This window comes from Bombyx mori, chromosome 1, assembly GCF_030269925.1.
Source record: "Bombyx mori chromosome 1, ASM3026992v2".
In the NCBI taxonomy this organism is placed as follows: Eukaryota; Metazoa; Arthropoda; class Insecta; order Lepidoptera; family Bombycidae; genus Bombyx; species Bombyx mori.
In genome coordinates this window covers 6,255,013-6,281,264 of record NC_085107.1, presented here as the reverse complement: position 1 = coordinate 6,281,264, position 26,252 = coordinate 6,255,013, and the positions used below count along the sequence as shown (strand labels likewise).

Sequence of the window (26,252 nt, the reverse complement as noted above, 5' to 3'; positions counted from 1 at the left end):
GTGGGTGGCGCATTTACGTTATAGATGTCTATGGGCTCCAGTAACCACTAACACCAGGTGGGCTGTGAGTTCATCCACCCATCTAAGTAATAAAAAAATAAATAAACATATAATCATCAAATACATCTTGGATCGAATCCTTGGCAGTAGTAGGCTGCAGCATGGCTTTATCGACGTCAATGACAGACGGTAAAGCATGACATTTACCATCCGCTGGGCAACTGTTTTTTTTTTTTTTTTATTGCTCAAGTGGGTGAACGAGCTCACGGCCCACCGGGGGTTAGGTAGTAACAGGATCCCATAGACATCTACAACTTAAATGCCGCCACCTACCTTGAGATATAAGTTCTAAAGTCTCCGTTTAGTTTAGTTACAACGGCAAATTTAATTTTTATTCATTTATTCTCGTTATTGTATTTTTTTCATTGTTCACAGCTCAATGTATAGCGCCTCTCGGAATGGAGAGCGGCCTGATTGCCGACAAGGACGTCACTGCTAGTTCTTGTTATAACGATGGCAACGTCGCGCCGCAGAACGGAAGGTATGACAATCTGTCTACATATTAATATTAACTAGTACATGTGTGAATATGTGTATATTAATTAGTATACATACGTAGTAGTAGTACCTACATATATTTCAGGGTTCGCGCTTACATAATGTAAACTCTCTCTATAATGTTGGGAAAGGTTAATAGGCAACGACATTAAGCCTTGTTGTATAGATATATAATAGTACTAAAATTATAAGTCATAACGGATAAACTAATTTAATGTTGAAACTGTTGAGACTATGATTTTTATGTGACTATTGTAGTTTTGTATTTGAACAAGATTTTCCTTTGTAGTATTGACATTGCAAAGGTTGCATAACCTTTTGCGATCTTAATAGTGCTAGAAAGGATATATATATATATATATATATATCAAAACAATACAACCCGAGACAATAAATTAAACTTTTATTAACAAAATACCAAGATACATCATTTTTTATAGTATCTGACTTCTTTGTAATTGCCGAATAAAAATTTACACGCATTAAATAAGCTCAAGCTATAATGGTCTCATGTGTTATGAGTATCGGATTGTCACATTCGAGACGATTATAAGTAATATCTAGACTATCGCGGCGATTAATCACGATATACATATGAGTTCGCTCTTTTTAAAATATGAATAGTTCCATTGAATTATCGCATAGCACATCGCATTCTCATTTCCAATTCATTACTCTGCGATCCATACTACTCGGATATGTATATACCCTGTTATTTCTCGCCGCAATTCACCGAATTATGGAATGGCATTCCTGTCTCGGTCATATCATTTTGCAACCGAGAATGTAACAAGACACAGACTCCAGTTTCGCGGTGGCTATATACTATGTCGCAGGCTTGTCTAACATCGTCCGAAATAAGAATAAATGATTTATCCCGCACATAGAATCTCTCCATCGCTGTACATCACTTCTAGTATTAACAGACGGTCCATGGCGTAAGCTTAGCCCACATTAATAATAGTTTAACGACCCCAATCCAAGGTCTTACGACGCAAACATTTTTTAGCAAACTCGATATGTTAGACACGATACTAACTATACCTTAGCGATTAAAATTATAAAAAAATATACTTTTTATAAGTTTAGAAGTGTTTTTTTGTTTTTGTCGAAGTACAATATTAATTTTCACAGCCAAAATAAAGTGTTAAATTCGAATGAAATATGTTCATTAAAATAAAAGTTCAAATTGTATAATAAAAAATAGTAGGTAATTTTGATTGTGCATAATCACCACATAATAGTGTGCATGTATTAATTATATCTAGCATCGAAAATTAATCGTTTCCTTTAAAATTTGGACATCATAATAATCTATGGTCATTGTTGATAAAGGGATGCTATTGAAATGTGCGGTTACACAGATTATAAACCAGCATTCTTGATGCGTGCATCTGAAGCGTCTCGTCCACGCGTCCAATTCGTCGCGTTGAATGTCTGCCATCTCGGAATTCGATTGGCTCGGAATTGTACCAAGTGATGTCAGATGTGCGACATACTCTATCCCACTATAAATCCGTCTTGCTAACGATGCAAATGATTAGAAGTCTTAGTCTGCCTCAATTTAAATTTCAGATTGCCACTCCGTATAATATAACGTTCGTCTTTGATCAGAAAGCGTAGCTCTTCCTTTGACAGCGACAAGGAGACCAGTGCCCACTATTTGTAACAAAATACACGGAACTCTCCTACTTATTCACTGATATGTTGATTCACTCGGCTCTTCTAATTGATCATTAAATTTGTAATCGTTACGAATGAATTCAGAAAACAAGATTGATACTTTTTTGCGTGTAGAAGTGAAATTTATGATTGAAGGAAAAAAGCATTATCTATATATATATAAAAATGAATTGCTGTTCGTTAGTCTCGCTATAACTCGAGAACGCCTGAATCGATTTGACTAATTTTGGTCTTGAATTATTTGTGGAAGTCCAGAGAATGTTTAAAAGGTGAATAAATATGAAAATGCTCGGAATTATATAAAAACAAACAATTTCGTTTTTTCTTTTACTGTGTCCCCCGTCGGGCGGATTACTTTGTTTGTTTTAAGTTTATTTTATTTTTAATTTAGGTATTTTATTTATCAATTGAGGCACTACGAAGTCTACGGGGTCAGCTAGTTTATTAAACATATTCTGTTATTTGTTGTTTTTGGTTTGCAGATAAACTCACGGCCTTCCTAGTGAAGCGTACTTACCAGAATTAAATAATAATACACAATGTATTATCATTTTTTTTCTTATTTTCAATATTAGCTCTAGAACCTGTTGTGTCATTAAAATTAGAAACGTACACTATTTAACCATAAGAAGCTTTGCGTTAAGTTATAGGGTAAAACCAACATTGACGATTACGTATTGTGATATGTTGATTGAAGCTCGGAACTAATGATCAGTCGAGAGTGGCCGCTTGGACTGTACATTGCACTACAGGCCGGTGACACCAGATAAATGTGAGCGTTAATAACAACACTACGAGTACACGGTTATTAACTTTGATTGATATATGTAAGGCGGACGCGCTTTGATCACAATGCGTCTAATAATTGTATCTACATTCGTGATGACTATTTAATATGGTTCTAAATAGAATAAGTCATGAATTTTTTCCTAAAAATGAAATTTCTGACACAAAATATTGCAACGTCGGTGCTAACAGTAATTAAGTTAGTCGAGTAGCTCAGTACAAGAATTCACAAGCGCCTCAAGAGTACTCTCTTTGTCAGTGACCCCTTTGTAGCTCTCTTCTTTATTTTGTATGAAATGAAATTATTATCTTACTATTATTTTAAAAAGCCATATTGTAAACGTACTTGGTACATGCTTCATTTCTCTAAGCTAATATTGCTGTTTCAGACAAACTGTAGCACAAATAAATTAATTAAAAACGATATCGTTCAGAAATGAAGACGAATTTACAAATTCTTAAATGATCGCCGTAAAACTAGTTAACGTCTAAAGTATCGTATTAATTATTGTAAAACGACCACCCTCGCCATGTCTGTTTCTTTTCCCACGGCAACACGTATTTTGTGTCGCCGTAAAGCTATTTCGCAAATTAATATAGAGGTAAATTATATACCAGTAGCCGGTTGCAAAAGTCCTTTTGTATATTTCATATTGGTCAGAACTAGGATAGTTTTTGAATACTACTTACGACTTCGTAAGCACTTAGGGAGTCTGCCCTTTGACCGTTCGGAGAGTTAACACAAGAATGTAATTAGTAATTTCAACAATACGAAGGTTTTGTTCACAAGAAATTTCGTTTTGTTCTAATTGGGAATTCACTCTCTGATTTACACATAACACTAAACATTGAAGTAGAATGTAATATCTGAAACTTTTGACCTAACAATAAATTGTAAAAGAAAGTAGTTTTAATCCTGAAATGTGTGTTTATATTCTCCCATTGTGGCTCTTACTCTAAGCACACATTTTAGTGCCTTTTTATAACACACAATGTAACATAACAATAATAAACATATAATAAAAATGAAGTCTATTACGTAGTAACACGATTTAAATTGATTTGAATTGTTTATATAATCTGTATACATATATAAAAATGAATTGCTGTTCGTTAGTCTCGCTAAAACTCGAGAACGGCTGGACTGATTTAGCTAATTTTGGTCTTGAATTATTTGTGGAAGACCAAAGAAGGTTTAAAAGGTAGATAAATATGAAAATGCTCGGAATTAAATAAAAGTAACAATTTTGTTTTTCCTTTGGTGTGTCCCCCATCGGACGTATTCCGTTTGTTTGTTTTAAGTTTATTTTATACAAAATATTAGGTCTTTAATTTATCGATTAAGGTACTAAGAAGTCTGCCGGGTCAGCTAGTGCTTTATAAAATCGAACTCTTAACAGTTGGTCTTCGTTTTGTCAGGCTAAATCAAGACATCAAAGGAGGTGCATGGTGTCCTAGATCCCAAATCACGACTGAATCCACAGAGTGGCTAGAAATTGACCTTCACACTGTACACGTAATCACCGGTGCAGGCACCCAGGGTCGTTTCGGTAACGGCCAAGGTCAAGAGTACGCGGAGGCCTACGTACTTGAATATTGGCGCCCTAAACTTGGGAAATGGGTACGATACAGGAGCTTAGACGGCCAAGAGGTCAGTATCAATTTTCCATTAGAAACATTTTGTATAACATTTATCAAAGTTTATTTTCGCAAAAAATGAAAAATAATATTAATTTTAGAAACTGACCGGTAATACTAACACATACTTGGAAAAGAAGAATCATCTAGAGCCGCCGATCTGGGCGTCCAAAGTTCGTTTCATTCCTTACAGTTCGCATAGACGGACTGTTTGTATGAGAGTTGAATTGTATGGATGCTATTGGAGCGGTAAGTGTAAACTATAAATTACTTCTGTTTTTCTATAATCCGTAATTTATTTATTTAAGGATTACCAACAGGGCTTACAGTAAGACATAAAATAACATTGACATGTATAGAGCAATTGATAACTGCAACTCTAATTAGAGGCAATCACATCATGCATTACATTAATATATCAATAGAGATTTAACAATACTATTAATAATAATAAAAAATTAAAAACAAAAGAAAGACAACAAGGACAGTAATACCCGAGTACTCAGACCAAGGCTGAGGCTGAGGTTCAACAACAACTTTTTATAATTTTGTTCCTGAATATTGGAAGGGAATCGCCAAATATGTCAAGGTTTCAACTTTTCTGAATAGATTATTATAAAGGTTAGTTAGACGAGGAGCAGGTGAGTGCTTGCCTAGATTGGTTCTGCTAAAGCGGGTGCTGAAAAGAGCAACGGGGCGACGAGGTAACCTGGATGGCACCTTCAAAGAGAATTTATTGAGAATGGATTGGGAGTCGACAGCACCGCTCATAACTTGATGTAAAAAACACAAGCCTAACATATATTAATGACAAACTTAAACACATTCGCAGAAGTAATGTCGCTTTAGATTAAAAAAAGGAAGGTATACAACAAGGTGCACAACAAGTGAATTTTTCTTTTAACTTCTGGAACATTTAGAACGAATTTTAGATAAGGTGTCGTGCGATGCCAGACTTTAATAACAGGTTGTGGTGGGTTCTGTATGTTCACGCGACGAACACGTCACGCGCAAGCTGATTATAACGACGTATCTCATACCTTGTTTAAGTAAATCACATACTACAAATGAATTATGACTACGGCTCGTCTACGCCTACTAGAAGTCTTTACTATGCTTAATTACTGGTCTCTGTAATATCACGATCATGTTTACGATCTACAAGCCCATTCGCGGTCTTCCATAAAGCATCTAATCAACTATCGTGCTTTTAAGTAACACGGCAACACGAATCAATGTTGCTATTTCTAAATGGCGAAAAGGACTTTCCGTTACCGGACATGGCGCCAGCTAGTAAGCAAAAACAGGCAAATTGCATGAGCTAATACCATGTACGTGTATTAATGCCGTAATTTGCTTCTTTCTGTATGTTTTACGTAATAGCTAATTTTTTTTTTTGTTTTGCCGTTCGCCCTTTTTATGCACTAGCACAGTTTAAATGTTTCAAAGAAAACTACGAAATTGCCTTTGTTGTTTTGCTTTTAGACATTGAACACGAAAGCTAAGGTTTTCGAACTGTAATTTTAGGTAAGCTTCTCATAGTACGTTACCAAAGAAGTATTTTCTAGAATTGATGTATTTTTTTGCTGTAAACGGACCGGTGACGATCGAAATGAAATGTAAAATAGATTTTGGTGACATTACACCACAGCATGAATGTACCCGGTCACCGTCTTTGTCGAACCTGTCGTTGCGGCGAAGGGCTCGACGAGCAAATTAACCCATAGACACAACCCACTGTGTTTCTCACCGGATCTTCTCAGTGGGTCGCGTTTCCGATCTGGTAGTAGATTCTGCGAAGCACTGCTCTTGGTAGAGCCAGTGTTAGTAAAACTCCGGTTTGAGCCCCGTGAGCTCACCTATATTAGGACGACGCTAAAATAGCCTCTCAAGGCTATCAGCATAGTATAAAAAAAAATGTACATACATATTTGAGACACGAGAATCAAGTCTCAGTTGCATTATGTAAGTGGCTATCCTGTACTACGAACCGGAACGGATCAGCACATGACTGCTTAACGGCCCCATCTGTATGTAGTTCAAGCAATCGCGAAAATGAGATTTATTCCTTTTATTTCAATAGATTTATGTCTGATTACATCTCGTGTTTGCTACGTACAATAAGTAATCGTGTAAAGCAAACTCTCGTATCCCGGTACAGGCGCATTGAAACATCTCCGCTTGTGTAAATAGGTATTCTAGCCAGGTGCCCGCTGAACATGCGTGTTGAATATAAATAATATGCAATGTCATTGAATCATAGCCGGTGCAGTGTCGGACGTTTGACGAGAAAATATTGCAGTTCTTAAATTACTATTATTGCGCGTATATAAATTCTTTTTGGACACATACATTCTTTGCAACTGTCAATCTGCTGTACGATCTGAATTTTAAGCGATCGTTGATAGGTTTATGGGTCTGCTTTACGATAAGATTGATCATGATTGTTTTACGCCTTGACTTTACTTACTGTCGTTTCGTTAAGTCATTGAACCGGCCGTTCTGGTCGAGCGATTAATTGGGCTAAGAACTAACTAACTATTCTACGTACGCAGCTTAGACGGGTTGCTCACACTAAAAAACCCGATTAAAACGTCTTCAAAATATACATACAAATTTGTGTTTTTCAAACAGATTATCTTTTATAATATACGAAATTATAATTATCTCGTTGATTCATTTCTAAGCAATTGTATAAAAGTAAAATTTTACTTTAAATTTCAATACACTTAACGACTATTTGAGTATAGTAGATACAATAAAAAAACAGGCGCCGCAACACTGTGTCTCTAAATTTTAATTTATAATTTGTTTGCATGTACACAACACTTTCTCGGAATTCTCACAGCAAACGGCTTCCAGTAAACGATCTTAACTATTTTGTATTCCCTAGACATTATTTTTGTGGCACGATGTAACCGTGGCATTGCTAAGTGGATGCATGCTTTTTACATTCGCCAACGATATTTTTATTGCGTGTGACATTTGGTATGTAAGGTTCTGTCGTTGTATGATTTAAAAATTTACTTAAAACCACTGGAGTTTACGTGTTTTTCGAATTCACACCCAAATACATACAAATCATTAGTAAAGCTATCGTTTTAGACTCGTGCTTTTATTTTTCACCTGTTATATTTTGGTTAAATTTACATTATAATATCCGTGGTGCATTAATTACTATCTCTGGAGGCTAGTCCGCAAACTGATATAATAATATGTATATGTCTAAAGTGCAGAGCTATAGTTGTGGAAGCTAAAACCAGCTTGACTTAATTGAAACCTTGTAACCGATCGGGTGCTACTGTAGCTTGGGTAATAGGCGCCGATAACATCTATGTTGTTTAGCTAACATCATATAATTGCCAATATATGCATACATTGATTCGTACGTGTCTCTAAAGTAAATATTTTACAAAATAATCAGGATCATTACAGAATAATGAGACTTTTTTAGTTGGAAACAATTTTGAAGAAAAATTAATTTGCGTAATTACTGGTGGTAGGACCTCTTGTGAGTCCGCGTGGGTGAGTACCACCACCCTGCCTATTCTACCGAGGAGCAGTAATCCGTTTTGGTTCGAAGGGTGGGGCAGCCGTTGTAACTATACTTGAGACCTTAGAACTTATATCTCAAGGTGGGTGGCGCATTTTACGTTGTGGACGTCTATGGGCTCCAGTAACTACTTAACACCAGGTGGGCTGAGAGCTCGTCCACCCATCTAAGCAATAAAAAAAATAGTTTTTTTTTTTTTATGTTACGCTTTCTCTAATAATTTGTTCTCAGTGGGAGTGGTTTCGTATTCGATGCCTAAAGGCGATAGACGTAGTAATGGAATCGAACTCACGGACATGATCTACGACGGTCAGTGGGGCGAGGAGCTCCGCGGGGGCTTGGGCCAACTGGTGGACGGTCAGTTCGGAAGCGACGACATCCGAGAAGCCTCTAAGAACTCCGCCTGGGTCGGCTGGAGAAACGACTCGAGACCAGATCCCCCGGTCATCATATTCGAATTCGACAAAGTCCGCGAGTTCAGCGCTGTACATATATTTTGTAATAATAAGTTCATGAGGGATGTACTAGTACGTATTCGTAAGCATTACTATCGCAACGTGTTTGTTGAAAATACGGATCATCCTACAAAGCATGCTCTTTTTAGGTGTTCTCTGAAGCAATTATATCATTTTCGATCGGCGGTCGTCACTTTCAAGACGAACCTATCCACTATACATACGTTCAAGACAAGATCTTCGAGAACGCTCGTAACGTGAGCATTAAACTACACCATAGAATAGGGAAGTGGGTGCGGATCGAACTTCAGTTTGCCGCGAGGTGGATACTTGTTAGCGAGATCGTTTTTGATTCAGGTCTGTATTTTTATCAATAGAGACAGCTCATTTTTTAAATGTCACGTAAACTCTTGTAAAAACGTGACGTGTGACGTTATTCAAAGTTAATATAAACTAACAATAGGTTATAAACTTGTTATGATTAGCCACATATGACGTCATGCGCTGTTATTTGTTTTTTATTTGCTTCGATTTATAATAAATAAAATTCCATTAGAAGTATTGGTTTATTAAATTTAAATAAATAATTAATATACAATAAAATAGTGGCACTTATAATTGATAACATTTAAAACTGCTTGTATCTAAAACGGGATAGCAGTATCGGTGTACGACTATTCTATATAATTTTCGGTTAACAAATGTCTACTAGAATATACCATTTTCATAGGGAATTATAATATCGTTTCAATTAAATCATTTTGCAGACGTAGCACAAGGCAATTACACACCGGAAAGTATGAAGCCACCGGTCAGTAAGGATAAAACGAAAGTGATTTCAAGTAAAGAGGTACCTATTTCGACGGCCCATCAGGAAGATCCGCTGTACGTCGCGATTGTCGTGGGAGTGTTGACCGCTCTCGTCATACTGTTGGCCGTTGCGATATTCCTTATAATACACCGACACAAACATAGGAAGTGTTTCGCTTCTCCGCTTGCGAAGTCGGCTGTCTCGCAGAAACGGGCCGTTGAGAGCTACAGTGGGTGCGGTACGTCTATGCTACCCGAGAACAAAATGATCTTAGACTGCGGTCTCGATGTCAAGTCAGACGAGTACCAGGAGCCCTATCAGGCTCTCAAATGCGCTCCCTACTTTAGTTACAGCACGGTCCTGCTCGAGATGAAAGATTTTAAGGACTCCAACACCGCGCTCTCTGGTAAGTATAATAAATTTATAGGGTCAATTCTTTTTATCTCACAGCAATAATTAGTTGAAAATACAATAGCAATAGTAGATTGTTATACTATAATGTAATAATTAGATTTCATGTTAGAGAGAGAGCGCACTATAGTAAAATATGACGTCAGAAGTTTTGCGTTACATAATATAAACTATACTGACACTTTGCGGGAAAGAGACAACATCTTTTCAATTCACGTAATATGAAACGCTTCATTCGTATACCTCAAGACGTTTACAGCTTAAATTGTTTCATCAATGTTATAAATAATATCAATAAATATCAAAAAGAATGTAATCCACCAGATAATTACTGTAGTCACCCGTTTATTACTAAGAGTATCACGAGCTGTAAACATGATTGATCAATATAATTAGACCCCTGACGACTACATTGTTAATTTTAAGTGCATTGCAAGTCCATGATTCTAGACGTGCGCTTGATAGCACTTCGCATATATCGTGCACTATATCCGCCAGGAAATCTAACTAATTGTTCATCCTCCTCTAACGATTGTATTAAAGAAAGAGAGAGCGAGAAAGAGGGAGATAGAATGTTTTTACGGATACACATGAATCACATTATGACATAAAAACAATTTCTTTTTAACTTGTATGTACGTTAAATCTGAGCAGACAGTTCGAACTACGATTATGCGGTACCAGAATTGAGTTCGGCTCCGTTGTTAACGAAGCGGATGGGAGAAACGCTTTCCCAGCAAGCTACCGAGCTTGTTGGCGAGCCGATGGACACGTTACCTGACCTCGGAACGAGACGATCCCTCAATCCTTCCGTACGATCCAAACAAAGCACGAGAGTAAGTCTTGACCTTTCTACGTAATATTAAGTTATAGTTTTGCGTCGATATTTTCATCTGGTCATGTTGTCATTAAACAACAAATTTATGTTTAAGTTTGTATAGTGTGTGCGTTTTGGTAAAATGAATTGCTTTATTGAATTGGAAACGTCTTTGGCACCGTTGGGATTTGAAGCTAGATGAAACGAAAAAATGACACCCGAAAGAGACAAATATACGTATTTAGCCTGCGAAAGAATGAGATATAATAATTCTGAAGGTATCACTGCTATTACGTGTCAACTGCACGTATGTTTTTTGCAGCGATGAATGCATGAATTTAGTATAAAAGTATGTGGATTAGAGATGGCGTTAATGGTTGAATTTATTTATCTGTTAACTGGTAATTGATAAAAAAAATTACCGATATTTTTATTGGTTGAAAATACCGGTAAATCTTTTCGTTGAAAAACTAATTTTGCTAATGTTAAACTTGAATGGTAGAGTTTCTTACATTTATTTTCGATTCAGTGAACTTTAGAAGCTACAGGCTTAGGGCTAACTAGCTTAACTAATTAGTACGAAATGATTAGTGGGAAAAACTCTTTACAAATTTTCCACCACGGCGGTGCGCTGGTTCAATATTTTTGAATTGATTTTTCTTACAATAATTACACATTGCAATTTTTTCCGCTCCCAAGCACTTTTCGAAATGATCCCATATTTCTGCATTGCGTTTCGGCATTTTAAATTAGATATACACTTTAAAAATCCACAACAACAAAGTAAGCAAAGTCTCAAACACACAAAAACAAAGTCAAAACACACAAACACAAAGTACAAATCTCTTAAAATACAAAAACACAACTTTACCAAAATAATAGAAAAGATGCACTGAGCCGCCAAAATGTCAAGTATCAAACAAAATATTACGTTTAAAAAATCAACCAATCGCGTCATCTTCACGTTCGGTAAAAATATCGTTTCATTTCAATTTTTTAACGAAAAAAATTATCATTAACTGTAAAATACACCAACTTAAATATTGTGCTTTATTTTGAGGGGTATAGAGCATACAATGAAATCATAAAATTCAATATTTTTTACATGATAAGTTGAAAACATCTGCAAGGCGAAAATGAATCTTACGTGTTGAAATAAAGTTGAAACTTGCATAAATATAATTTCCAATAATTGCCTATGCCACTACACGCAGTGTGTTTGTTAAACGGTATTTTTAACCGTTTTGGGTAATTTTATTTATCGAATAGAAGTGTTAATTTTTTTTACCGGTAAATTTATTGGTTAATGGTTATATTAGCCACCTCTAATGTGGATGAGTCCATAGACACCACGTATGCCGCCACCTTGATTATATTTAAATCATAAATTAATTAAACACTGTCACCTCGTTGAGACCATCGTGAAATGTATAAAATAAAATCATATTTTTTTTTTATAAGAGTAGTTAGTATTCGCCCAATGATCGAAAATCGACCACAATCACTGATGTTTCAAGATTTAGATTCGTTTTATATATTTTATTTAATAATTTAATTTTTTCTTATATTTTTTTCCTGTGCCTATGTATAAAAACGTGTTCCTATTTTATTGCTGATAACGCAAAATTCGTTTAAGAGTTACTAAATAAAACAAAAGAAAAACTGCCTTTGTATATTTAAATATATGTAGATGTATTAATGTTGACTGCACCAATTGCTATATGATTAAGTTCATTTCATTGTTCCATCATTATTTCAGTCGCCGAGTCAACAAGAAATATTGTTGGATCTGAAGAGACGCCTCGAAACTACTAACGTTATTGAGTTCCCGAGGCACAGACTCCGGATGATCTCTAAGTTAGCCGAGGGCGCCTTCGGAACCGTACGTACTTAGCGTCAAACAATTAAATATGGTCATAACAAAAATGATATCATTGTATATTTATAAATAAATAAACTTTAGAAATCGGTGTAAGGGGTGATTGTCATAATGTAACGCAGCTGTGGTAGAAAGAGACGGCATAACATAACGTTTCGTAACGACGTCGCTAATGTAAGGCGGCTGTGTTAGAAAGAGATGGCGAGCTGTTCACACTACGCTTTTCGTTGCATTCACATTTCAAAATGTTCATTGCTTAATCATTACGCGTTTAGCTTCAAGATAATCGTAACAAAAATGGAGTTAATATTCTTAAATGCCCAAATAATACTACTAGAATTTGTATTGTCTATAAAAATATAATATTAATCACACCTATTGTGATAAAGTGTGAAAATACAACATTTGTTCCGCTACCTCACCTCAAGTCTCAATTATATTGTATAATTGTTGTCTCATGCCTCAAACATGGTTGTGGTACTTACCGATACGAAATCACAACATGATCTATCTACCAGCAGTAATTACACAAAGCTATAAAGTTAGTGTATTTGATTTTTATTAAATTAACTTGATGAATGATGTGTTTATCATCGTGTTTTTCGAAAATAAGGTAAAAGGTACGTATTTTCTTTAAAAAAAAAATGTTCCTACCTCAGAACTTAAACCGATATTGGCGTATAAAAAGCACTATTTTCAGTATTGCCGAAAGCTATACAAATGGTCATAAAGCTATTTGTGTTCACTTTTCCTCAGTTGGCATCCACTGAATAATACATTCACATTTGTTATACTATGGTCAGTGATTGTATAAAATAACCTCTTACACAGGAACACATTCAATAAAATAAAAAATCCATTGCATTTATCTCATTTTTGACTGCATGCAATGGAAAACAATTCGAAAAATATGGTTACATTGCGTGTTTATGAAAAAATGAATACTGCAATAAAAAATCGTCAAGTATTTTTGTTTTGCAATATCGATAGCAGCTTATGTCAGCTTTGTCGAAAATCGTTATGTGTCGTCGTGTATTTCGATTGAAAACTGATTAATATTACGAAACGAAAACATCAGGTTTACGTAGCGGAAGCGGACGGTGTGCCTGAATATAACGGAGCCATTACGTCGGAGAAGAGATTAGTGGCCGTCAAATTCTTATGTCACGACGCCACGCTCAAGGAGAGGTATATCATGTATGAGCCATAGTTCTATAGATGTTTTTTGGTTTGTTTTGAATGCGCCGCCTATAGCTCTATCCCTAATACATCTTAAACTAGTTTCTGTATACATTACACCCTTATTATAAGTATATTGTAAAATCACACATGCATGAATTCGATGTTTAAGTTTGTGGTTAATAAAAAAAAAAATTGCATATATGGGTGGACAATCTCACAGTCCAACTGGTGTTAAGTGGTTACTGGAGCCCATAGACATCTACAAGCTAAATGCGCCACCCACCTTGAAATATGAGTTCTAAGGTCTCAGTATAGTTACAACGGCTGCCCCACCCTTCAAACCGAAACGCATTACTGCTTCACGGCAGAAATAGGCAGGGTGGTGGTACCTACCTGAAAGGTGTTTCCCGAGCGCTATGACATGTCCTTCTTCAAACGAGGCTTATAGAGAGTATTAAGCGGTAGGCAGCGGCTTGGCTCTGCCCCTGGCATTGCTGAAGTCCATGAGCGACGGTAACCACTCACCATCAGGTGGGCCGTATGCTCGTCTGCCTACAAGGGCAATAAAAAATAAAAATAAAAAAAAGTATTGATAATAAATTAAGTAATATCAATTATTTGTGTCTTACACACTATCCATTCTTCATAATGTTTTTTGTTTTTCGTAACCATGGTGAATTTAGTAAATTTATTTTTGTGTACAGTAAAAAAACCTATTAATCTTAAACGCTTTTGTAGCAAACATTACGATGTTTTTTACTACTAATACGTTCATAAAATAGTGTCGTTATTTTTTAACAATGAATTAAGTATAAAACATTTGGTATAATTCGCAATAGGACCAAACGTTGCGATTTTGTTAGTTAAAACAAAAAGTTTTGGCTTACTGCATGCATTCTGTACAGTGAATTCCTTTGTATGGGCTTAACGTGCTTTCGATGGTTGGATTAAGGTGTACGCTCGGTTCACTTCAACGAGTTTTATACACAAATTACCTGGTTTCAATATAGAAAATAGGTATTTTGGGTTGAGTCGAAACGAAAATATATATATAGTGATGCAACGCATAACAACGGAATGAAGTATCTTATTTCATTATACTTACTCAATTTGACTCTTAGTTATATAATTATATAATACCAACTTAGTAATCGAGTATCTCCCCGTGTTTTATCCAAAGTCAGTTAAAAAGTTTTTTTATTTCCATTTTCAAATCAATAACAAGGAAATGTTTTCGTGGTCAAAAACCTTCCGCCGTTTCAGATTGCAACATATAGAATAATAACGTGATGCATCTTTTTTAATGTCGGGTAATTTTTTCCCCAGAATGGATGATTTTTTTTTACTTGAACACTGTTCTGAAGTAGGTATTGTTTTTTAAATGAACTCGTAATTCATACTTGCTGATTAAATTTGTTGCGTCACTACATATCGTCTCGTGTTCGGAGCCGAGCGCTAAATTCTAATTATATTAAATCGCGTCGTGTTATTGAATCAGGGAGGAGTTCGAACGCGACGTCCGCATATTGGCCGCGTTGTCCTCGCCTCACCTCGCGAGGGTATTGGGCGCGTGTCGCTCGCCGCCCCTCGCCGTGGTGCTGGAGTACCTTGAGCTCGGGGACCTGTGTGCGTTCCTGCGGGCTGCTATTCCGCCGACGGCAGCCACGCTCCTGCACATTGCCACGCAGATAGCCGCTGGAATGCAATACCTCGAATCGCTCAATTTCGTTCACAGGGACTTAGCAGCTAGGTACCGTTTGTTGTCTTAAGCAGTATTTAACTCTAATAAACATTAAACACTAGCCGTACTCGCCCATTACATCGCCAGGGCATTTAACATTATTATTTATTGTCATTATTATTAGGGAGTCCAACACTCTTACCCTCAGACACAGCCCACTGAGTTTCTCGCCGGATCTTCTCAGTGGCTCGCATTTCCGATCCGGTGGTAGATTCTGCGAAGTACGGCTCTTGCTAGGGTTCGTGTTAGCAACGTTAGGTTTGAGCCCCGTGAGCCTCCTAGTTAAGGTTACGCTGATATAGCCTCTCAAGGCTCACAGCTTAGGTAGGAAAAAAAAACAAAAAAAAAACACTCATATAAATAATAGCCTATCCATTAAGTACATGTATTTTCTACATGGATACCAAGTTTCAACTCAATCGAATTCATGGTTCAGTAGTTATAACGGAATATCCGTAAAAATCACTGTAGATTTATATATTAGTATATAGATTACATTAATAATTTAATAGATTTGAAGTTTTAACAAGTATGTATAGGTCAATTTACTAGCTTATCAGACTTAGGTGACGAGGCAAAGCAAAGCCGCCGTCGCCCGAAATATGTCTTGTCGGATCCCCCGGATTCACTCTCGGTGCTTTCAAGACCCCAAGCACCGGTCACAGTCCTTGACCCTAACCCACAGACACAGCCCACTGAGTTTCTCGCCGGATCTTCTCAATGGGTCGCGATTCCGATCCGGTAGTAGACATTGGACATTGAGAATAGGACATTGAGAATTTTGTACATTTTTTGCCACGTACCATCCGGCTTTGGAATGAGCTCCCCTCCACGGTGTTATTCGAGCGCTATGACATGTTCTTCTTCAAACGAGGCTTGTGGAGAGTATTAAGCAGTAGGCAGCGGCTTGGCTCTGCCCCTGGCATTGCTGACGTCCATGAACGGCGGTAACTACTTACCATCAGGTAGGCCGTGTGCTAGTCTGCCTGCTCGGCTAATAAAAAAAAAGAAAACTAATTGAATATGCAATTTCGAAAAGGGCACATCTCTGAAAACGTAAAATGTTCAAAAAATGAAAAAAAAAACTGATTATTTTCTAAAGCAGTGTAAAATTTAAAATATTAACTTTTAAGATATATTTTAGTGTTAATTAGCAAATGAAAATTACTGGAATTATTATAAAATGGGTGTAGGTAGGTAAACCTCAAAAGTACATGTATATGAAAAAACGTATTTGACAAAATATGCGACATGTGCCCTTTTCGAAATTGCATATTCAATTATTCTTTAATTACTTTCCAGGAATTGTCTGATCGGGAAGGGTTATCAAATTAAAATAAGCGATTTCGGCACCGACAACGAGGCGTACACTTGCGACTATTATAAAGTGGACGGTCGCGTACCGCTGCCTCTGCGCTGGGCGGCCTGGGAGTCGGTGCTCCGGGGAAAGTACACGACCAAGAGCGACGTGTGGGCGTTCGCGGTCACGCTGCACGAGATATACTCGCTCTGCCGACGGCGCCCCTACGAGCACCTAACCGACTGCGAGGTACGTACGAGACGATTGACTGACGACGCACCTTTGAAAACGTTTTGGGTACAGTGACATTAAAATTAATGAGGAATTGCTGGTGGTAGGACCTCTTGTGAGTCCGCACGGGTATCACCGCCACGCCTATTTCCGCCGTGAAGCAGTAATGCGTTGTACTGTAAAAACTGAGATCTGGAATTCGTATATCAAGGTATCAGTGTTAGCAACTCTCCCGGTTTGAGGCCCGTGAGCTCACCTACACGCTAAGGCGAAACCGAAATAGCCTCTCAAGGCTATCGGCATAGGTTAGAAAAAAAAACCTAAATTTTTAGCTGTCATTTGATTATTTAAATATCGTTCGTTGAGCGTTGATTCGATGTCTATATATTATTATAGTTATTAGGAAACGGTAATTTTTAACTGTTACAGGTTTTGGATAATCTGTCGCACTTACAAGCGGACGACGGTATGTTCGAGTGCGTCGACCGCGCCCCCGGCTGTCCCCGGGACCTCTACGAGCTGATGCTGGAATGCTGGCGGAGAGACGAACTGGACCGGCCCACGTTCGGTGAGATCCATCTCTTCCTGCAGCGCAAGAGTCTCAACTACGCGACCACGTGATCCAGGCGCGTCCACTGCCCGACTCTGTTCCCGGGCGCGGAATAGCGATCGCGTCGGAGCGACGGTCGGGACCCGGGATGCAGATGCTACGCGATCGACGAACACGTCGCGGAGACGAGGTTCTGAGCTCGCGGGCGACCTTTGAACTTCTTTGTGTGTTTGTGTGTGTGCTCGATGCGCTTCTTTCGTTTTTGACTCTGGCACGGTTTGTGCATTGGCCAGTGTCAAGTAATAAGATTTTTATATAATTCGCCTTTTTAAGTATTTACATTTTATCAATAATAAAAATCAATTGGTATGAAATTAAATGAGATGAGATGATACGGGATGAAATATAATCTCAGTGAAATGGTCGTCATTTTTACTGAGACTTTTTCAATGGACTTTTTGGGAGGATCCCGAGATGTTACGTTCAGCGGCTTTGTTTCACTTTCCCACATTTGTGCACTTTCACAGATACTAAACAGTTAATAAACCACTGTTATTACACATTTAAACCTGAAGAAACACTAAATAGACAAAATAAAACAAATCACACAACTTCACTCCTCGCGTTCCCGCCAAAAAGTCCCGCTCGTTGCGTTTGCGAACAATCAATGTACAATAGTCGACCAGTGTCGTGGTCGTTTCAATCGATACGTCTGCAACATTATTATATCGATTTAATAGGGTATTTGATATTTTTAAAAAAAAGTGCTTCGTTTTGATAAATTCAGAAATTATTTGGACTATGAATATTATCGATTCTTAATTTAAATAAAATAATCGGTTAAATTCACATAATAATATTCCGGTTTCGTTGAATAAAAATCCCGATCTGATTCAGATTCGTTCAGACAGATGTCACGTAATCCAAAAGTTTCTCTAAAAGGGTAATGCTTTATAAATGTAATTACTGTATCTACTAATATTTGAGTTTAAATTAACGTTTGTAATCAAATACCTTATCAAATATGATATGTACGTTATTATTATAAATAAATTAAACTGTGAAAAGTTAGTTTATGTGTTTGTAAGTTTTTATGGAGAGTGGAGACGAGTGTGATGCTCTATCCCTTTCCCGCAAAGCGACATTCATGCTATAGTTAACAACATGATGTTTTTGTTTAACTAATAAATTCATCATAAATTTTTAAGAGACAATAATTAATCATTCGACTTGCCTATTGGAGCCGCACTGTTTTTAGCTTTGCGTTTGCGATTGAAACGTTGCAATGTTTTTAATTAACAATGTAATTGTGAAGCCAAAGCTAGTTTATATCAAAGAAGTTCAAAGTGTGTCTGTGTGTATATATATTAAAAAAAATGCATCTCGAAATGTTTCTCGATATCGCTCCGTTAGTCGCTAAGTGATATATATATTTGCTCCGGTACGAATAGTGATTAGAACTGTAACATTGGTTACGTTGTTTCCCGATAACCCTCATATTTCATACGGAGGCGTTCGTCTTATTTTGTACTTAATGCTTAGATCGCTTTACACCCTCCGATCTCCTTCACGCACGGCTTCCGACAATTTTTTTTTTTTATAACCATCGATACGTTTTCGTGTGAAATATAATATTATTACGTAAATATATATAAATAAACAATAATTACGTATGTACGCTGTAATCTGTTCGTGGTGATCGAAAACGTTACTTATGAAATAAAGTCAGTGCCCTAGTTAGTATAAATCTTATATATATTATAATATATATGTATGTATAAATTTATTTTGTTAGTCGTAAAGTTTTATCGTATAAAAGTTTTTATTAATACTTTTATAGCTTTTTATAATTCGTTTGTCTTCTAAATGTATTAATTTTGATTATCATAATAATAATAAAGCTAATTTGACATCTGTTTTATTAACTGAATCTGTGAAGATACATACAAACCAATATTTTGTCATTACAGTTGACTATTATGATATGAACAGTGGTTACATGTTATTGATTGAAGTAATGTTTTTACGTATTTAACGAGAGGAATTCGCTCAATTATATAAAGAGATTAGATAAAATAATATTAACACATACGATGCTTTAAAATAAATAAATAAAGTTGTGAATTGAATTTCAGCGTTGCAATATAGTACAATAAATAATAATATATATGTAAAAAAAGGTATTTTAGAATATGCTACGAACAGATTACAAAAAAAAAACTTATAGTTGATATATTATTATACATAATACATAAAGAATAGTTTTAAGAATATAACTACGGTAACCTTTATCGCTGAGTTAGAGTGACTTCGAAATTGATATCTTTAAAATTTTTTGGGTTCCTTTTCGTTTTAAACTGTTGCAATTTGCGTAAATATATTCTGAGTTTTTCGATAATTTATACTAAAAAAAGTAGATTGACACGACCGTTGCTTGGTGTCGTATATATATCGAGGAGTGAAAGGAGGAGGCTTAAGCGACATTTTGCATAATATGTCACATTTATCTTTATAATTAAAGGTGTATTTTATTTGATATTTAACAGTTCGATGTTTTTGATTGATCTTCAATTACTACAATTAAATTTGCCCTATTCAAATAGCTGAAAATGTTTTTTTTTCTTTGTCATTTTGATATTTTTTCCTAATTTTAAACTTTAAATTGCTCTGCTGTAACGTTACAAAAATGTCGCTTAAACCAAATAAGCTTTCACCGCTTGATATAAAATAAATATCGATATCCGTATACGGAACCGTATTTACAACAATAAGTATGTTTTTCGTATTGATTAACTTCTTACTTCAGATGTCGATTTTGTATTATTTTGATACATAATTTCGCGATCACTGTAATTCAGCGAAAATGGCCGCTCAGCAAAAGCCACGAGGGTAAAACATTGATTAAAATTAATTATAAAAAAAATTAATAAATAGGTACTGAACGCGTTTTATAATTTTTGAACATTAGCCCGTAAGCGAATTTTCGGTTTCATGCTGAGCTTTAGTTGTAACACTGTTTTATGAAGCTAATGAAAAAGCTGTAAAAAAAAAACTGCTACAATCTGATGCTAAATTTGCTGTGTATGTATGTCGCAGGGCTGTGTTGCTATCATAGATGGGTCTGTTTTGAGGCCGTGAGGTCTAAACCATTATTACATTGAAAACTATACTTCACTACATAGTATAAAACAAAGTCGCTTTCTCTGTCCCTATATCCCTATGTATGCTTAAATCTTTAAAACTACGCAACGGATTTTGATGCGTTTTTTTTTTAATAGATAGTGATTGAAGAGGAAGGTTTATATGTATAATAACATCCATTAAATAGTGGAGAAATCAATAATAAATTACAGTTTCCGAAGCGAAGCGAGGGCGGGTCGCTAGTATGCTATATTTCAAACAGGAATGTATGATTGCTCTGCGTCCGATGTAGGAAATAGGCCAACGCAAACTTAACGCGCCCTATATCATTTTTGAATATGTAATTACATAATCTCACTAGTGATTTCAATACGCGAATTTCTGTAATTTCTGACATCAGGCCATGTCACAGGTGTCGGGATTGGAATATCATTGGAAAAATTAAGAGACGATATGAAATAATGGGTTACTGTTAATTTCGTTTGAGAAATATTTTCATTTTCCTGAGGTAGCAGGTGCGAAGTGAATGGCATGTCCTGTCGTATACGACTTTATTGTTTTTTTAATGACCATAATAACACCCTACATATCGTTCTGCAGTAGGTTGCAGCTTGGCTGATCCGTGAGTGACAATGGCTAACCATCGTATATGTCATATAGTCGTCTATCTCCAATGGCAATATGCCATATTATCATTCAAATACATTACATAATGAATAATAGTATTTTATTAGTGAAAAGTCCAATGATACTAAATACTAAGTAAAAAAAAGCGTAAAGTATTTGAAATAATATCAAACCTACCCATGTTTTTAAAGAATAATGATATAATTTCTTTTAAAAACTTGATTCATAAATGACCATCTACTTATTTATTTAGTCCAGTGGGTAGGTAGAGATAAATAAAAACAGCCTTATCTCAGTCTAATCGATAATTAAAATGCTTAAATATAGATAATAAACTGACCGGCTATAACAAATTAACGTCCTTAATGATCGCCGGCATGCAATTCAAATCCTTGTCCACCACAATGTTTCCACACACGTTAAAGTATTTCCTACAAATGGGCAATTGATGGTGGATAAGTATTTAGCGATAATGCAGATAGCTACTAGTGATATAGTTGCCAATACGTGTGATGTACCAAAAAAATCCTGAATCGCCCAGCTACCTCAGCAAGCAAAGTCTCCGTGAAACTTACGCGCCTATAGAAATTATTTTAGCTGTTGTTTTCAAAACACATTTAGTAATTATATAACAATATTTAAAATTAAATAGGATTATCTGAGATACTAATGTTTTATGCTTATTATTTCCCATTGTTTCATAATATATTTCTTCCTTTACCGATGCTATGTCGTAGTGTGAGCATTCCCGATCCTGCGGACAGAATGGAAAGCAGTCGACGTCGCCCAAAACATTTCATTTCGGACCCTCCCGATCCACTAACGGTGCTTTTAGGTACGTCAAGCACCGGTCATAAATTAGCCCACAGACACAGCCCATTGAGTTTCGCGCCGGTTCTTCTCAGTGGGTCGCGTTTCCGATCCGGTGATAGATTCTGCGAAGAACGGCTCTTGCTAGGGTTCGTGTTAGCATCGTCGTCAGGTTTGAGCCCCGTGAGTTCACCTACTTGTTAAGGTTACGCTGAAATAGTCTCTCAAAGCTCTCAGCATAGGCAGGAGGGAAAAAAAATAGTGTGAGCTCGCATCGTTCCTGTTTGAAATGTAGGGTGGGTAGCTTATGTAGAAATGCAATTAGTGCTTCGTCTTCTTTATTCGAAGCAGAGAACGTTCACAGAGGGACGTCAAATTAAATAATGCAATCCTTTAGCATCTATAGGTATAGTGAGAGAAGATTTTCCTTCGTAATTTTTTGGAAAAGTTCGGATTTATCGTGCTCTCTCAAATAGCTTCAGTACAATGAAATTATTATTTTTTTAAGGGATTTTATGACCTGGTAACTGAGACCTTCAGGTCAAGTCTTACTTTAATTTTAATGAAAACTTTTTTATATGAAAAATGATATTATGAAATGAAGTGACGCTGATTAATATGAAACATGGCATGAAACGAAATGAGATGAGAACAGATGATATATGGCATGAAATATAATCTCAGTAACATGGTGGTCATTTACTGAGACTTTTGGACTTTTTGGAGGATCCCAAGAAGTTACGTTAAGCGGCTTTGTTTCATTTTCCCACATTTGCGCACTTTCACAGATACTAAACAGTTAATAAACCACTGTTATTAAACATTTAAACCTGAAGAAACCCTAAATAGACAAAATAAAACAAATCCCACAACTTCACTCCTCGCGTTCCCGCCAAAAAGTCCAATGAAATTATTCATTTTGACATTTGACACTAAACAATAAGGTTCCTTAATAATACATATGAAAATGTCACTCATTTAATACGATCATTCATTGACAGTTCGAGTGTCATCGTATTCCGTTAAGAGATATTCCGTTAAGATCGAGTGTTCCCGTAGGAAAATAATTTCTCACTACATCTATAGCGATATTAAAATACGACATTGACAATGGCCCTGCGATATGTACACGTCAAATACTTACTGAAAATCGATGTTTTATGCTCATAGCTTTCTCTTCACGTGTGTCAGCTAAATTAATAGACATAAGCAAACTGTTCTTCCCTATTGTAAATATTATTAGAAAGATTCCACGTGTTACATCCGATGACGTATGCAGTATGTGTACGTAAAACTAAAAAAATGATATCGTTTTTATTATAAGGACTACATCCGGTAATACATAATATATCTAAGAATATATTTTATAGTTTATTTTAGACGTTGTATGACTTCTTACCTTTTTTGTTAGTTCAAGTTGAAAATTTCACTTCTAAGTTATTCACTTTCATCTAAACACTTACCGATATCATTTTATTATTGCAATCGTTTATTATGAAAACAAAAGTGTAAACCGTGCAAAAATATCGTGAGACCAAATCAAATATAGTGGCTAAGTTTTAATAAAATAATAGAAAAGTCCTATTTTATCTTACATTACATACAAGCAATATTATACTGCCTTACAGAATCCCGCATAGCATAAATGGAATTATATAATGTAGGTTTTTATTAGAAATAAATAAAGACTTTGTCTAGACTAAGTAATAACAGTTTCACGATGTTATGTAGTTAAAGTTATTTTTAAAACAACAAAAATATGAATATTACTTTGTGACAAATCTAAATACATAATTATAAATTTAGTTAATCCTAATATTACAGATTTTGAAGTGCAGTATCAAAAGTCATTGGCTTATGTTTTTCAAAATAGATCAAATAACTTTACATAAAATACTATAATAATCGCTCGAGATAAATGATATAATTTTTATTATCGAATACTAAGAAATAGGCCTACCAGTGTACAACGAAATTCAATAAGTTTTTACACATGTTAACAATTATTACAAATAGTTTAAAGGAATATATAAACAGAAATCCCTTTTTTAACGTGGCTTAAAAGGCGTGAACCACGACAGTTACCAGTAAACAAAGTATTGGAATTAAAAGAGTATACGGTAGATAATAATCGTTCAACAAAACCATTGATTATTTCGAGACCCCGCAATATAAGCGAACAAAACTCCAGAGTAACTTCGCTGCCTGAATCTCGATCGGCTGACTTTGAACACCACTCATTCTTTATTCCTGTCTTTGATTCAATATGACCGTCGGCAATCACCCTCACTAAAACAGCTGAGTTATATTTCTTCGTTTTTGAGTACTTTTCCAATACATTTTTTGTTATTCGAAAAAGAAAGAAAAATTAAGATTTACAACCTTTTGTACTTAGAATAATAAAGAATATAATATAGTTAATACTTAATAGTTTTATAATTTCAGAGTTAGTCGAAATATGGACTTTGTTACGAAAATAGTAATAAAGTATTTGAATCTATTTTCTGTAGTTTTTCGTGTTATTATAGGCGAAACGTGCAGCGTGCAGGTTATACTGACAATATTTTATTGCGAATGTAATATTATATTATTTAATATGAGAGTTGCAATTTTTCTATATACAGTTGCACTTATATTCAGATACATACAGTGACCATACATCGTGTTGAAATGAATATAAATTATCATTACTAATATTAGATGCACTATGGAGTTTATAAATGATACAATCTATTCTTGTAAATTAATGTTTTTTATTAATAAATTTTTAAAGAAGCACGTATTTTTTTGAAAGTCACTGCAACGATTAATATTCTCGAAAAATTACATTGTAAACATCTAATCTATTTATTGATTTAAAATATTATTAATTGTGTGTGCAGTGTATGTGTCGGAATGAAGGCTTTATTAGTGTCATAAAAAAATCTCTTTAAATCAAAACTAACGGCTTAATGAGAAGAGCCTAATATAAATTGTAAGCACTATTTAGATTTAAGTACATATTTCTGTTTGAGAAGTAGATTGTTACACGGTAGTATTCACTTTTAAAATGTTACAGTCGATTTAGAACCACTTAGGATGTTAAACGTAACATTTGGTTAAATCGGTTCTAATTGTCTGTACACGATGTAATGACGATGAAAGCAGTGTCTACTGTGCGAGATGGTACCCGCATTACACAGCACTAGTAGACTGATTATATTATTACGATAGATTCGCGAATAGATTAGTTCTTGCACAGTGGACACATGCTTAATCACAGCGTAAAAAACTTAGTTTAATCTGTAGCCGTTGTAATTCAATGACGGTCAATCGATACGCACACAAATATATTTCTACCAATAAAGCTATTGAACAGTTAATTAATAATAATTTTACTAATGTATTATAACAAATCTCACAAACTATACACGAATAGTGAAGTGAATGTTTTTACGTTATCATTATATTAAAGATGTAATAGATGTTTATACTTTCAGAGGTTAACACTTAGCTGAGGTGCTACATTTTAATTCATAAATATTCTATAGGTATAATGTGTTCTTTACGCTGTGATTGTAGCACACGCGGAACCAATATTAAGATTATGTAAACAAAGATATCTTATTATTTTTGTGTAAGTAGGACAAGTATTATATGCATTTAAATTTCGAGATTCTAGCCTTATTTTCTTGTTTAAATACAGTAAGATAGCGATTAGTTAAGGAAAATGTAGTTTTGTAATGAATCCTCATTCCCTTGTGCTGCTGTATAATTAGTTTGTAATCTTAGGTGTTAATATTAATAATGTACAATAAAACACCCTTTCTGCCTTAGTGAAGCTATTCTTACCTTTAATGCTAAGAACGAGATATCGATTAGAATCAAATTATACCTTGTAAATACGAATTCTTATGCTGATCTTATATATCAAGCACTATGGAAAACTTAAATTCCTAACAATGGTCCAAACTTCAATCGCTTTTTTATTTATACTATACAATTATACATTTTCTACATAGATAAAGGAATAATTATTATAAAATTTAGTCTATAGATCTTATGCTTTAATTTTTATTTCATAGATGTAAAACATGTAT

At 35.3% G+C, this 26,252-nt stretch overlaps 1 protein-coding gene across 1 annotated transcript; it reads left to right on the top strand.

The window, feature by feature from the left end:
* The first annotated feature begins 458 nt into the window (after window positions 1–458).
* On the top strand, window positions 459–17,666 carry Tkz (tyrosine kinase-like protein). The gene is given in 10 exon segments (NM_001114997.1): window positions 459–553; window positions 4,384–4,725; window positions 4,727–4,732; window positions 4,734–4,767; window positions 4,770–4,914; window positions 8,450–8,900; window positions 8,903–9,034; window positions 15,272–15,535; window positions 16,817–17,111; window positions 17,475–17,666. Coding segments are annotated over 10 exon segments (1,956 nt in total).
* Window positions 17,667–26,252: the final 8,586 nt, after the last annotated feature.